At 40.2% G+C, this 13,359-nt stretch overlaps 1 protein-coding gene across 1 annotated transcript; it reads left to right on the top strand.

Moving 5' to 3' along the window:
• Window positions 1–261: 261 nt before the first annotated feature.
• Window positions 262–825, top strand: LOC108125575 (uncharacterized). Its single transcript, XM_017241797.3, has 2 exons — window positions 262–502; window positions 566–825. Exons 1-2 carry the CDS (start codon window positions 370–372, stop codon window positions 715–717), a joined length of 285 nt encoding a protein of 94 aa, XP_017097286.1. The 5' UTR covers window positions 262–369; the 3' UTR covers window positions 718–825.
• Window positions 826–13,359: the final 12,534 nt, after the last annotated feature.

The raw sequence follows: 13,359 nt of genomic DNA, 5'->3' as shown, positions 1-13,359 counted from the left end.
CTAATCCGGAGAAAGTTTTCTCTACGCTCGATTGGATTTTCCACCACCAGACCGACCGATCGGAAACTACTGGAAAAATCACCACCATGCATGCTAAGGAGAGTGAGAGAGAGAGAGGAAAACTCCAGAGAGAAAAAGAGGGAGTAAGTGGGAGGGAAAGGGAGAATATCTCTGTGAAAAAGTGCATTGATAACAACTGCTTGGCCTCAGAAACCGGTTTTATTTTGTTTACTGATTGTTTTATTTTTGGGGGTCGGTTGGTTGTTTTCCGGTTATTCGAACTTTAGACTGCATTGGAGAGTTCACGTGTACACGTGCTGTATTCTTTCTCCATCTAAATAAGTAAAATAATTTTATTAAACAAGAACCATGGCTACAATAGACGATTTCTTCAATAAATTGAAGAGAAAACATCCCACTCTAAAAGACGATTTACGTGGGATATTGAAAAGCACACAAAGTGACTCACCTCAACGTTCTATTACTTTATCACAAATACGTGGTAAGTTTTTTCTAGGAAAACTATTTGGAAACAATTGTATAAATTTGCAAAATTTCCTTGCAGCTGCTTATAGTCAACGACTTGGTCAGGAATTTCCCGTCAAGGGTGGAACGCGGACTCAAATGACTTTCATGCTGACAATCCCATATGTCTGTTGTTTTAGTACACAAATTGGCACATTGCGATTTTTTAGCATTGAGACCAACCAGGAATAATATGATACTCAACTGTACAACAAAACTAGTCTTAATCGTGCAATTCAAATAGAATTAAGAGTCATTTTAATGCGACACTTTGTAATGAAAATAAATTTATATAATTAATATTGTTTTATCATTATTTCTGGTTTAAAGAGGTTCAGTTTTAAAGTTAAGCAAAAAGTACAGCTTTTAGTATATGTATGTATGAATGTATTAATGGACAAAACGCTGACAGAATAAAAACAAAATGCGTTATTAATAACCTACCCCACTAAAAAACAGGCTAGCATAAGCAAAAAGCTGGACTATGTCACGTTCTCATATACTCAAATTTTATTCAGGGTAAGAGTATAAGTATTTATTCAGGATAGTAAATAAGAGATTGGGTTTTAAATTTCATTTAAACTATTTAATTATAATTTATTAACACACACAAAGATTGCTTATTTTAGAAAGTACATTTTTTGTTCTTTAGCCAAGACTAAACCCACATATTGTGGTTTGTGAAATGGATTAAAAAAATATAATAAAAAATATGCCTGGAAAATAATGAAAATTCAATCAAACAATACAGTATTTGACAAAAAACGTTGATTTATTAAAATTTTTCTTTTAGCAGTATATTAAAAAAAAAAATATTTTTAAAAATCGTTTACATTCCTGTCTTTTAGCGACAACTTCCAATTTCAATTTAAATTCCATTGGCTTCATTTATTTTTTTGCTTCTGGGCAGTAGCCTGGCAATTGTAATTTAGGCCATGGCTGAAATCAAACGACAGAAACCAACAGAAAATCGGAAAACCTCAAAACAAACAAATGAGCTAGTGACAGCGTGAACATACCGACTTTGTGTACATCAAATCAAATGTATTTGCTCCCGCAGCTTTGGGTCCGCAACAAAAAAAAAACGAATACCGAAAAAAGTAGATCACCAAAGCCAAACAACTAACAACTAAACAAGGCCCGGACAACTACGGGTCAGTCAGCAGCACACGGAACAAACCAACGGAAAACAAATGGAATCCGAGGTTGCAGTCGGAGTTAAAAGTTGCCAGCAGGAGTTTTGTGGGGGGCCGGGAGTTTGGAATTCGGAAGGATTGTGAGGGGGCCACTGTTTGGGGAGCTCCTGAGTCCTGACTGCGTTGGGTCACGCAGTCGCAGAATCTGGTTTTTGGGGACCCAAAGCAAAGCATAATGAAACTAAATGCTGGGGCCGAGAAAAACCCCAAAACAAATTCATTACGGAACTACACCTCAGGGGGTGATAATTCGATTCAACGAAACTTTGGTGATTATTTATTGCTTCATGCGGCGACTCTGACTTTCTCTGCGACTCTGTGGGTGTGTTTTTTTTCTACATGGTGGGGTTTTTCCTGGTTTTCTGGTTAGGTGGCTGGCTGGTTTCCCCCGTCCTGGACTGAGGTTCCCTTGGTGTTTTGCTGTTGGTGTCATAAAATGTTTTGTGGCCCAAAACTGGGCACTGGAACTCATTATTTTGTTCATTAACACTTTTTTTCAGCTGGGTTTTGGCTGCCGTTTTGGTTGGTCTGAGGTTTTACTATTTTTATTTTTGTTTTATGAAGTTTGAAAAGGGTGTTGTATACATGTTGATGCTGGAATAAAATTTATTCATAAGGTTAAGCATATTTTTATCCTTTTTTGAGATAATTATAATTTTTGTGCACAAATCTTTTTATCTCTTAGAAAAGGGTATCCCCTAGTTCACCCTTCAAAATATGCCTGACTTGTGTTCTTTATTTGAATTTCCTTGAGGACCATCAATTAATTTCTGCTATCTTACTCAGTTTATTTATCCTGTCTGCGGTTGTTGTCCTTTTTTTTTGGGTTGGCAAATTTTATTTATGTGCCTAAAAATATATATGCGATAAACCTAAAGTGATTCCAAGTTTATTTTTGCATACTGTTGTTTTTGGCTTTTAGTTTTCCGTGGGCATAAACATTTTTTATGCTTCATTAAGGCTTTGTTTTCGCTTTTTCCGTCGGTTGATGTTTTGTGTTTGTTTTTTGGGTCTAAATTATCAGTCGCCAAGTTGAAATGCTGTTAACTTTTACTAGCTGCGGCTTTAACTCATCAGGAGGCTGTTTCGGCCTTTGTTCGGACGGACGAGCCGAAACATTTCACTTTGTTATGGCACTTTTCTGAGTTATAAAATGTTATCGAGGGCGCAGGTTTTTATGTCTCAGGGTCAGATAAATGTGTTTATAGCGTAATCTTTTATTTGGGCTTTTCCGGAAAATTCGCCGTCTCTCATTTAATTTGTGTGGTCTTTTATTTTTGCTACCCATCGAGTACCCCATGAATCGCAGCCAGTGGGGAATGTTTATGACACGCATACGCAGTGTGGTATGTAGTTAGGAGAGATTTGTCGGGGGATTAGACAAAACGTTGAGAGCCAGTCATTAAGCGAACAAGTCAGTTCCATATATAATACCAGGAATTAGAAACTGGAGCGCAGATAGAGGGCTGAACATTAATTAGCTCCAGCTGATGGAAAGCAAGGACATTTGGCAGGAAATGAAATTTAGGCTTTGTGTATGGCTCGTGGTTTTAATCTGTCATGCTATTCTGATATTTTAAAGGGTTTTCGTTGGGAAAAGCTTCTTTATTTGCCTGATATTTGACAGTGGAAAAGCAAGTATTCACAGCAAATTTAGCCAGCTGCCAATTGGTTTGAAGTGTTTATGGTTGCCCTGTTGGTTTCTTTCTTGTTTTTCGCCCAGAAGCAGCATTCCACTCTAATCGCTTCTAATAACGCACAAAATTGAAAAACTTATGCGATATCATTGGGGACCCAAGCCGCACGACAAATGCAGCTGCCCGTAGGGGGATTCCCCAAGAAGCCCCAGGAACTGGAACTCAACTGAACCGGACCCGACAACTTCTGACAACTTTAAGCACATGAGGTAAAGTAAAGAAAAAAATACTTGTAGGCAAGAGGGCGGCAAAACGAAAATAAGATGGAGCAGACATATTAAAGTCGACTATATGATACCTGGTAGTTCTTAATATTCAGTCATTTTAATCTTTGTGGATAATATACTTCTGCAAAAATAGATCTTTAAGATATTCGCTCGAAATCGATTGTATATTCCCCGTAGGACCATTACAATATACCCTTGTATTCCGCAAGTACCCGGTACGTAAAAAAAGAAATGAAGGATATAAGGAACAGGAGGAGAACTGTCATGATACGCCCGCAAACATGGCCAGCTGGACAGGATTGAACCTTCAGTTCAGTTCGGTTCAGTTCAGTTTGGTTTTGTTTGGTTCGTCGAGGGCGTCCTGCTATTTGCTTTGCCCTGTGTGTCACTTTGGAAATTGTGCAGGCCATGCGGCGTCTGTTTGTTTTAATTTCTCTTATCGGCAGTCAGCTGCCCAGTACGCCCCACTCCGCTTACCAAGCCAGGCTACGCTCCCTCCCTTCCAAGTACATCGACTTGCCATCTACTTTCCACTAGAGCTGCTACTACTCGGACTCCCTCGTGCCATACAATTTTAATTGCACAATGGCAGTTTCTTTTGTTTTCTAGCTGCAATTTTTTAAAATGAATTCATGGTCCGGCCGGGTCTCTGGGTTATTCTGGCCGCTCTTTTGTTTGACGTCTCCAAATCCGTAAGGAGCTCTTGCCCGGGTGCGAGTGGGATGGTGGAATCTCTGCCAGGCAGCTATTTAATTGAAACTTGCTTTGTGACTCCGTCGGGTAAGCTAATAAAATGTTTAACTTTGATTTAGTTGAGGGATTTCTAAAATGAATGCACTTAAAGCCACTTCAGGGCTCGCACTTCAGCTTTATTGTCTGTGAAATGGCGTTGGAGCAGTACCATTTTTTGTAAGAGAGCTTAAGGTTTTTTATTTTAGGAATTTAAGGATATATAAAGTAAATTTTTTATACTAGTGGCTGGATCTCAGCCACTAAAAACATCAATTAGCTCTCCTTTTTCACTTAACCGCAATGGCACTTTCTTATTTACCGATATTTTCGAATTTAATAATCGTTTCTCGTCCCCACCTCAAAGAACTAATTAATTGCCCATCACACGCATACCTGGCCTTCTTTTAATTGCCACTTTCAACACCTCTTGGGTCGAAAAGGAAATCAGGTTGATGGTTGGGGCTGAGAGCCCGATTTGAATTATGAGCAATTAGGCTAGCCACAACCTGGCAAAATGCTTTTTGCAACTTAAAATGGGGCGATGGGATGGTTTGTGGGTGTGGCTGGGGCGTGGGCGGGGTCATGTGTCAACAGGCAGAACTCGGCGGTTGCAGCACTGGATTGCGGTCACCTGCATTCGTGTGTAGAGCGGCTTAGTGGGTGGTGCGTGTGTAATGAGGCTTAATTTGTTGAATTCCATGGCTTATAATTGGCATTGGCCAGACCGCAAGGCAGAGCAAGCCAATCGGCAACTGGGGCAAGTGCAAACTGTAATTATGTGGTCACTTGGTCAGCCGTAAACCAAGATTTGTTTACCACCATGTACCGTGTGTGTTTTGGACACAACTTAAGCCTGCTCTGAGCAAATCTTCTTCGTGGTTCAAGCCACACAACATTCAGCGGGAAATTTTATGGCGTTTTTATGACCGCAACCAGGGGAATAAAAATAAGAATAAAAAGAAAGTGGCATTTTAGTTACACCTACATAGCTCGCACTTTTGTTGCGAAACTGCCACAAAATGCATTCAAGAATTAAGTTTGTAAACAGGAGACTATGTGTTGCACAAAGAATACTCTTTAAATATGTAAAAAATTTAGGGAGTTTTGGAAAATCGAACCCTTAAAGTTTAAAAGTTTTTTTTACAAAAGCAACAAATAATATTTTGTACATACATTTTTAATAAACCTTAAACATGGAATATTTTTTGTTTAATATTTTCTTGTACAAACTCAACCCCAAAATCGCAATATCCTGCATCGAAATTATTCAAACAGAACCCCCAAGAGAAGGCCAACTAACAAAGCAACATGGCTAGTGTCATGGCAAAAGTTTTTTACTTTTGTAGCTTACTTTCGTATATAAATCTATTTTTTTTTTATTTTTTATTGCACAACTTTATCCTTTTTAGGGGCGAACGCACATAGCATACATTTTCCACGGGGAGAAAAAATAAAGCTAAAAATCCGGCATGAAAAAAAACTAAAACATGCAACTTTGAGCCATTGTTTTCTTGTAAATGGCAACCGGAACGGGCCAAAAGAAGTAGAGTGGAGCGGATCTGGCCCATAGCTCGTGGACCAATTCTGGTGCTCAGTTTTGGCCATAATCTGCGCTGCCCTTTGTCGGCAGCTGTTCGGCTCGGTTTGGTTGCAACTTTAAAGCTGCAACTTTTCGCCATTGGCCTGGCTTAGTAAGGATTGTTTTTGGCGGACTCGGGGGCCCGTTCTATGTATTCCCACGTTTAGCTTTTGCCTTGCAAGTTCGCGGCATTGAATGTCCTTTGGGCCCTTAGCATTCGGTAATTGTGCGTATTATGCGTGTAATTGGAGCTACAGTTTTCCAACCCAAAGAGAGAACTAATGAACTTTTATTATCCAAAAAGATGTCGACAAACATTGTTGTCTTGAACAGTTTTAGGGTGATTGTTGAACGACATTATTAAATGTGGTTAAGTGACTAATTAAGGTTGTGTTCTTAATAATAATTCGAATACATTTCTTTAAGTGTCAACCACATGTATAAATTATTTCTTCCATTAGTCACCATGTGGGATTGTAAAGTCATTTTCCAAATTTTATTCTTTACCAAAATCGTTTTATCATTAAGAGTAAGTGTTCAACTTTTGCTAAGACCAGGCACAAGTTTTGTTTCCGTTTTTGAAATTTTATTTTATTTTTATTTTGTTCGTTTGTGTGGCAACTCGTTAGCTTTGAGGCAGTTGAGAAGTTCAAGTTGCTGGCTTTAATAATCCGAGCATCAACAACTTGAGGAGAGTGGAGGCACTAAAAACTGGAAGCTAAAACAAAACTTTAGACCAAGTTGCCTTTGGCCGGAGGGGGCGGTTGGAGGGCGTTGAGACCACAAGTAACATTTGTAAAATGCACATTTAAAACTCACAAACATGCACACACACACAGTCACAGAGAGCGGGCAAAAGAAAAGGTCCTGGCTGGCCGAAAAAGGATAATAAGAAACGCCTTTGCCTCCTGGCTTGACTTCAGTTGCAGTAGTGGAAACTTTTCAATTTATTGTTAAACTTTTGCACTGAGGCGCACAATTATAAAGTGTCATTTAGTGCCGAAAGAGAGCCTGGCCAGGCAGGCAGGAGAAAGAACGAAAGACGACGGACGATGGACGGCGGACGAGTGGGATAGTGACAGGACCCCAGGACTGACAAGGAATTATGAAGTGTGTTGGCCGCCCACCGACCGCTGACACTTGCGGCAGGCCACTTCCGGTGGGAAAAGGGAAGCGAAAAGATGGCAGCGGGCAGCGGGCGTTGGGGCAGGACGACATTGTCCTTGTTGTCATCATCGTCATCTCGCCGTTGGACATTTTTGGGCACCGCACCTCTGCTCTGCTCCTCGATGGCAGCCGCATCCCCAGCTTGCCACTCAAGTGCAAGCCAGTTTCATGCGGCGCATTCAAGTGCTGTTGTCGCTCCTTGTTGCCGGCAAAGTGTCACAAACACAAATAGAAAACGCTCCGCCGCACTTTCAGCTTCTCATCCCCGTCCGGCTGGCGCTTCTGCTTTTCGTCCTGGTCCTGCTACAGCTGCTGTGTGATTTACAGTGTGCGACTTTTATTTGAAGTGGGACATTCATTTTACGCTAAAGTGAACCTAAATCAACACCATTGCACAAACACTCGCTCACACCATCGGAAGCAGTCAGCCCTCGAAAATGTCAACTCCTGGCTCCTGGCAGGAGAATTGTAATTAGGAAGGGATCCGAAATATATATATATTTGTTTCCTTAAGGCCTATCACAGTTGCAGGCCTTAAAAAAGTGTAAAAATATAATAATCTTAGTAAGAGTAAACTCTGTACAGGTTTTACTGCAATCTCAACTAGCACACGGGGCGTATGAGTTACACATAATCTATGACCGCCCAAAAAAGTATGCTACATTTTTTAGTAAAACTTTTTCATCCAAATTTATTTAATGATGATAAAAATAGTTCGTGCTATAATACTTTGCCACTTCAGCATGGATATTTTTGGACAACCGCCCACAGCTTGATGCAATATTTTTCCACATCTTCTGGAGCTACTGGAACCTGCAAACCAAACTTTCCAGCTGCAACTGAAGCTCGTCTCTTGAGGCGGTGCTTGATTGAAATGCCTGGTAGGCATTGCCTGGCTTTCACCCCGAGCTACTGCCAAGATGCTCCGCACTTAAGTTGGCTTAATTAGTTTTTGAAAGTTATGCCAACGCCAGCGCCAGCATCGCAGCCACGCCCATTTAATGCATTTGGCCTCTGACGCCTTTCTGGCCTCAAGTCATTGCTTTTTCAAAGAAAAAAAAAAGGGCAAAGGGCAACTTTGCATTGGCGTCCTGGGCTGGCAACCACAACAGAAGCATCCGGCCAAAAGTGGTTTGCTGGAAAAAAGTTTAAGCTCGAGACGGGAGTTAAAGGCCAAGTTCCGCTTTTGACTTGGCATATTTGGCTTGCGGTTGCAGTGCTGATGATGATTATCCATCAAAAAACTTATCAATAAGCTGTTTAGCTTAAGATCTTCGAGAATCAATTTATATTTGATGTTAAAAATTAATGTTAAAACTTAAAAATCATCAAAATGTTGTTTGATATTTATTTTTAAAGGTCATTAAATATTCGTTACATTTTCTCCTCGCCTTGCCCAAAATTTTGATTATATTTTGTAGTTTCTCTGGCATTTTTCTTGGTGTCACATATTTCTCACTACCACTAGCATTTTTCCTCTGCAATTTTCACTTCTTAGCTTGAAACTTTTTTGTTGCACTGTTTTTTGTTTTCTTTTTTCGCTGTGGCTCAGATTTAATTATGGAAATTTCGCAGCACGCCAAATTTGCATAAATATTGAGTGCTTGCTATGGGAGTTGGCTTTATAATGAAGTTAAATTACTCTGTGGACGGTACCAGAAAATTTCCATCCTTTGTCCAGACCAATGGAAATGAAACCAAATAAGTTGGAGTATTTATAAGCAATTCGAAAATTCTGTGAAAAGAATTTATATTAAGTTAATATCGAAAGAATTCATGAATAGGTCATGAAACTATTCAGGGAAAATCCATTAAAAAAAAAATTACACTAATTTTGCCGCTAGTAATTTTATCAATCTGCCACATTTTAATATCATGTTTCCTCACTCACACCGATGGCGAAACCAAAATGCTTTTATGCCCCATGTGGCAGCAACGAGACCTGCACACATTCATTTCCAATGAGACTCATTTTGCGGTGACACACGACACTCGACCTCACTCGTTCTCCCGCAGTCATCCGACCGACCCGAAAGCACCCAGTCATCCTGCCATCCAGCCACCCACAATCCTGGCTGATCCTGGCCAGACTGGCTTTCCGGCTCTTTTACAGCTGAGCGGTTACACACAGACACAGTGGGAGCCACAACCGCAGAACCTGGTCGACATGGAGATGGAGACTAGAAGGCCAGAAATTAACTTTACTACTGACACCTTGACAATATTTTCAACGGCAGCAGCTGCCAGACATTAAATAGGCAACCGCAATTTTATGCCAGCAGCCTAGGATTTGAGATTCAGGATTCAGGGCTCGGTATACTACCATAAGCACATGACATTTGGTATTGCGTGCATTGCCATGGCGCACTGGCTTAGGCCGTGTGGAAATAAGCCAAAACGGACTCTGAACTCTGACAAATGTCCGAAAAAGGCTTCTGCATCGTCATTGGATGGATGTTGATTTTGGCAGACAGTGCGCTGAATTTTCAATTTTATTTGCAATTTCCTCGTTTTCTGCTGAGCCAGCAGAGTCGAAGCGAAAAGATGGATGCTGCAACGAGGCAAGTGTCAAAGGTGTTGACGTGGCCACCATTGCCACCAGAACGTGCCTATGTCAAATGTGGTTAAAAGATTTAACTAAAACATCACTTTTTGAAAATTTCTATGAATAAATTTTTTTCACCAATCTAATTTGAATTAAATTAGACAAAAGCCTTGTCAACAGAACTACGTACATTTACGAGGGAAGTTCACTTTCGATATACTTTCTGAAATATCATCCTAGCACGAGAAATGCATACATATCCATATCTGAATCCATGCAATAAATTCTTTATCGGAGATTGGGAAAGAGAAAATTGAAAAGTTCGTACATACACTTTACTGCATTTTTGGGAAAAATATCAATTTCACATGCAGTCGTCAGCAATTGGCAAGCAAATTATGTTAGCGATGATATCAAGTGAAAAATTATCTGAATATTCAGTTTGCAGCCCTTGGATGCATTCATAAATGGATCGGACTGCCAAATGGGTGCCGGATGATGCGAATCCTGGCCATGAATCAGGACACGACGGGGTATCAAATTATTCAATGCCGAAATGCAGCAGCTACTGAGTGGCTGACTCTGTCGACTGCTCATTCATTATGCCAATGGCAGACGTTTTGCCTTAAAGTATTATGCAATAAGTTAACTTTTTCCAATATAAGCACCCGAGCGCCAGCAGCAGTTGGCAGTTTGTGAACTTGCCTGTTGCTTGACTGCATCAAAGATGCAGCATATTTATTTTGGCCAGGAAAACACACTTTATTTTTGTACACTTTGGCCAAAGCTAAAGGTTGAGCTGCTGACTTTGATACTGTATCTTGCACTTAAAAAAAAACAAACAGGACAATAAGAATTGATCAAAGAAGTACTATGAGACAAAAGTATGAATTTTTGTGGATATGGTTCTTAAACTGGAAAGGTATATATATAATATTCTTTACAAATAAAAACATTTTATTGAAATAAAACCATTTTTGTTAGTGTGATCCCCTGAAGTCTTTCCTGCATAAGTGATTGCCGGCAACGTGGCGTATGTGTAATTTGTCGTAGCCAGTGCCACTGGATACCAGCTGCTCTCCCAACTTTGTTACACTGCAGACGGAGACAGAGGAAACTGCATTAAATGCACATTTGTTACGCAGCACAAATTCTCTGTTCCCATCTCTATCTGCCGTCTTTATCTTTATCCGATGCCCTGTCTCTCTTTTTATTCTCTACGTCGCAGTGAACACCTGGTCCAGGGAAAATTTCTATGTCGCAATTCACCAAAAATTCTTTTCTCGTCTCCGCTTTGTAAATTGGCAATTTATTTCAATGCCTGCATCGTCAATGGTCTAAACATTTTGTGGCAAATTCCCCTTTTATCGCTTCCAGACTCAAAGCGACAGTTTCTCACATGACATGGCATCTATGAAAGGCGCCCAGAAACCATATGGTACACATGCATATATTTTTGTACAACACTAATTTGAATTCTTGTCTCTGGCTTCGATTTTAATTTAACTGGCAGTGAAATAATTGCAACTGGCCGAAATCAATTTGATTGATGAGGCCAGCTCTCGGGCGAGAGAAATGCCAATTTAATGGCATTCGTTAAAGTTTTCGAGTATAATTGATTCGAGTGGGAGTTATTTGGGTGAATTAATTAAGTTTATGGGGGAGCCTGTTCTCTTTTCATTTCTCTACATCCATCCAGGAACATAAACACTGGCAGCCCGTGGCGGGAGTTGGAAACAAAACAATGCATTTCCATTTTGAAACGATGAGGATGGTCAAAGAACTTCCCTAACAAAAGCTTCTGCACTATTCTGTCATAGCCCAAGGGCCTTCTCATTATCCGCACGTATTGTTCGGGGTATGTAGTATGGAACGTGTTTTCCTATCCACCAGGTTAAACGGGCTCACTGTACATGCATTAGTCATATCTGGCAGATGTGTGTGCCAGTATCCTTCGGGCGTCATATCCTGGATACTCACGCGCAAAAACAATAACCCCGAAACGCGAGTCTAATTAAGGAAACTCCATACCCACGTACTTTTCACAATAATATTCAAAAAGTTCTTCAATAGGTTGAGATTGGAAGAGAACATGTTATTAGTATATTTATGTTTTTTTATCTTTTAGCCCTTGGAGGATTTTTAGAAAAATATACTAAATTTAAAGAAAAACATTCACAAGACTTGTAAAGCTCTAGTAACAGACTTGCACAGTTTTGTAATTACTTCCAATTCAAGGACCAAAATATTAAAACCTTCTTGCTGGATCTAGGCCAAGTCAACAATAATTCAGTGTAATACCGAACAGCCGCCAAAAACTTTACAAGATTAACGCAACTTGTCTCGTAATTTTTATTAATTTTACACCATTGAAGGCTAAAAAGTTTTTACATCTTTTGGGTTTCATTTTGTTTTTTTTACTAAGCTTAGCGGCTGCTTACAAGCGCTTTGGCCTGTCCTTCGGGGAGGACAGCGATTTTTTTTGAAGAAGGATAATTTTGGAGAGGCATAAGAAATTATAATAAAAAACTTGGAACTTTTTTGTTGTTGCTCAAGAAACATAAAAATTGTTCTTTTACTTTTGTGTTCCACTTGAAACGGAAGTGGCGGGTAGGGGTCCATTGTGGATTTCCGTTTTAATTAGTCGTCGGCAGAGACGGCGAGCACCGGAATCTCAATCCGACTCTGAATCTCGATCTGGATCTGCATTGCAGACAATGCCTCCAGCTGGGAGGCGGGCAGTCGGAGCAGCCGTGGCAGGAAGCGAAGGCAAAAGTTGCCATGCCACTGCCAGTGCCAGCGCCATAACTGTAAAATGTGCGTTGACAAAAACTTGAAAACGGTGGAGGGCCAAGGAGATCCTTTAAAAAGGACCTTGGCTTATCTTCGCCGCCTTTTCCTTCACTTGCACTTGTATTTTTGTAAGTTGTGTCTGTGTGTGGGTAAGAGAAGTGGGCGCAGGGGCGTGGCTGGTAGTAAGTTCAAGTGATGTGCATAATTTAAATGAAAATGTCAACGCGGCTTTCGCCAGCCCATTGCACTCTACTTCTGCTCTTTCTTCCCTTTCATCGGTCTGCGTTTTCATTCCCACTGAGTGCACTGTGCATGTGTGTGCTTCGCCTGGAAGCAGGACAAAAGTCCTGCCAGCAGCAGGATATAAAAAGAGGATGAGAAAAGCCCGAAAAGTGCACTGCGGTTGCCTCAAATTGAGTTAAATGGATCAAGAGATAAGAAATGAGGCAAGGACCTCCGCAAGGAGCTGCAAAAAAGGGAATCAATATTAACTTGATTAACTAGCTGGCAATAAGGAAAATTAAATTGAAACGATGCTGCAAGTGTAAAGTTAAATAATCTTACAAAATGGCTTTTAATAATTAATTGAAAGACGATGAATAACTACTCCTATTATTCTCTTTGGTTTATGCTCTAGCGCTTGCTATAGTTGTAGTTTAAGATTCCATTGAATATTATTCAACTTTCTGATTTTCTGCAAATATTTCCTCAACATTCCATGAACCATAACTCTGAACAACTCCAATCAAATGAATAAATTTGCAAACATAAATGCAGCGAGCGTGGGAGTGGCTGTGGGGGCTGGACCCCTTTTAAATTGCGTTAAATGTTGATCCATGGAAAACGAATTGACGGGCCAGTCAACGGGCAGAAAATATTTAACGCCATTTTTATTTAT

This window comes from Drosophila bipectinata, chromosome 2L, assembly GCF_030179905.1.
Source record: "Drosophila bipectinata strain 14024-0381.07 chromosome 2L, DbipHiC1v2, whole genome shotgun sequence".
NCBI classification, from domain to species: domain Eukaryota; kingdom Metazoa; phylum Arthropoda; class Insecta; order Diptera; family Drosophilidae; genus Drosophila; species Drosophila bipectinata.
Note: the sequence above shows the minus strand (reverse complement) of the source record. Positions and strands in the feature narration are given on the sequence as shown.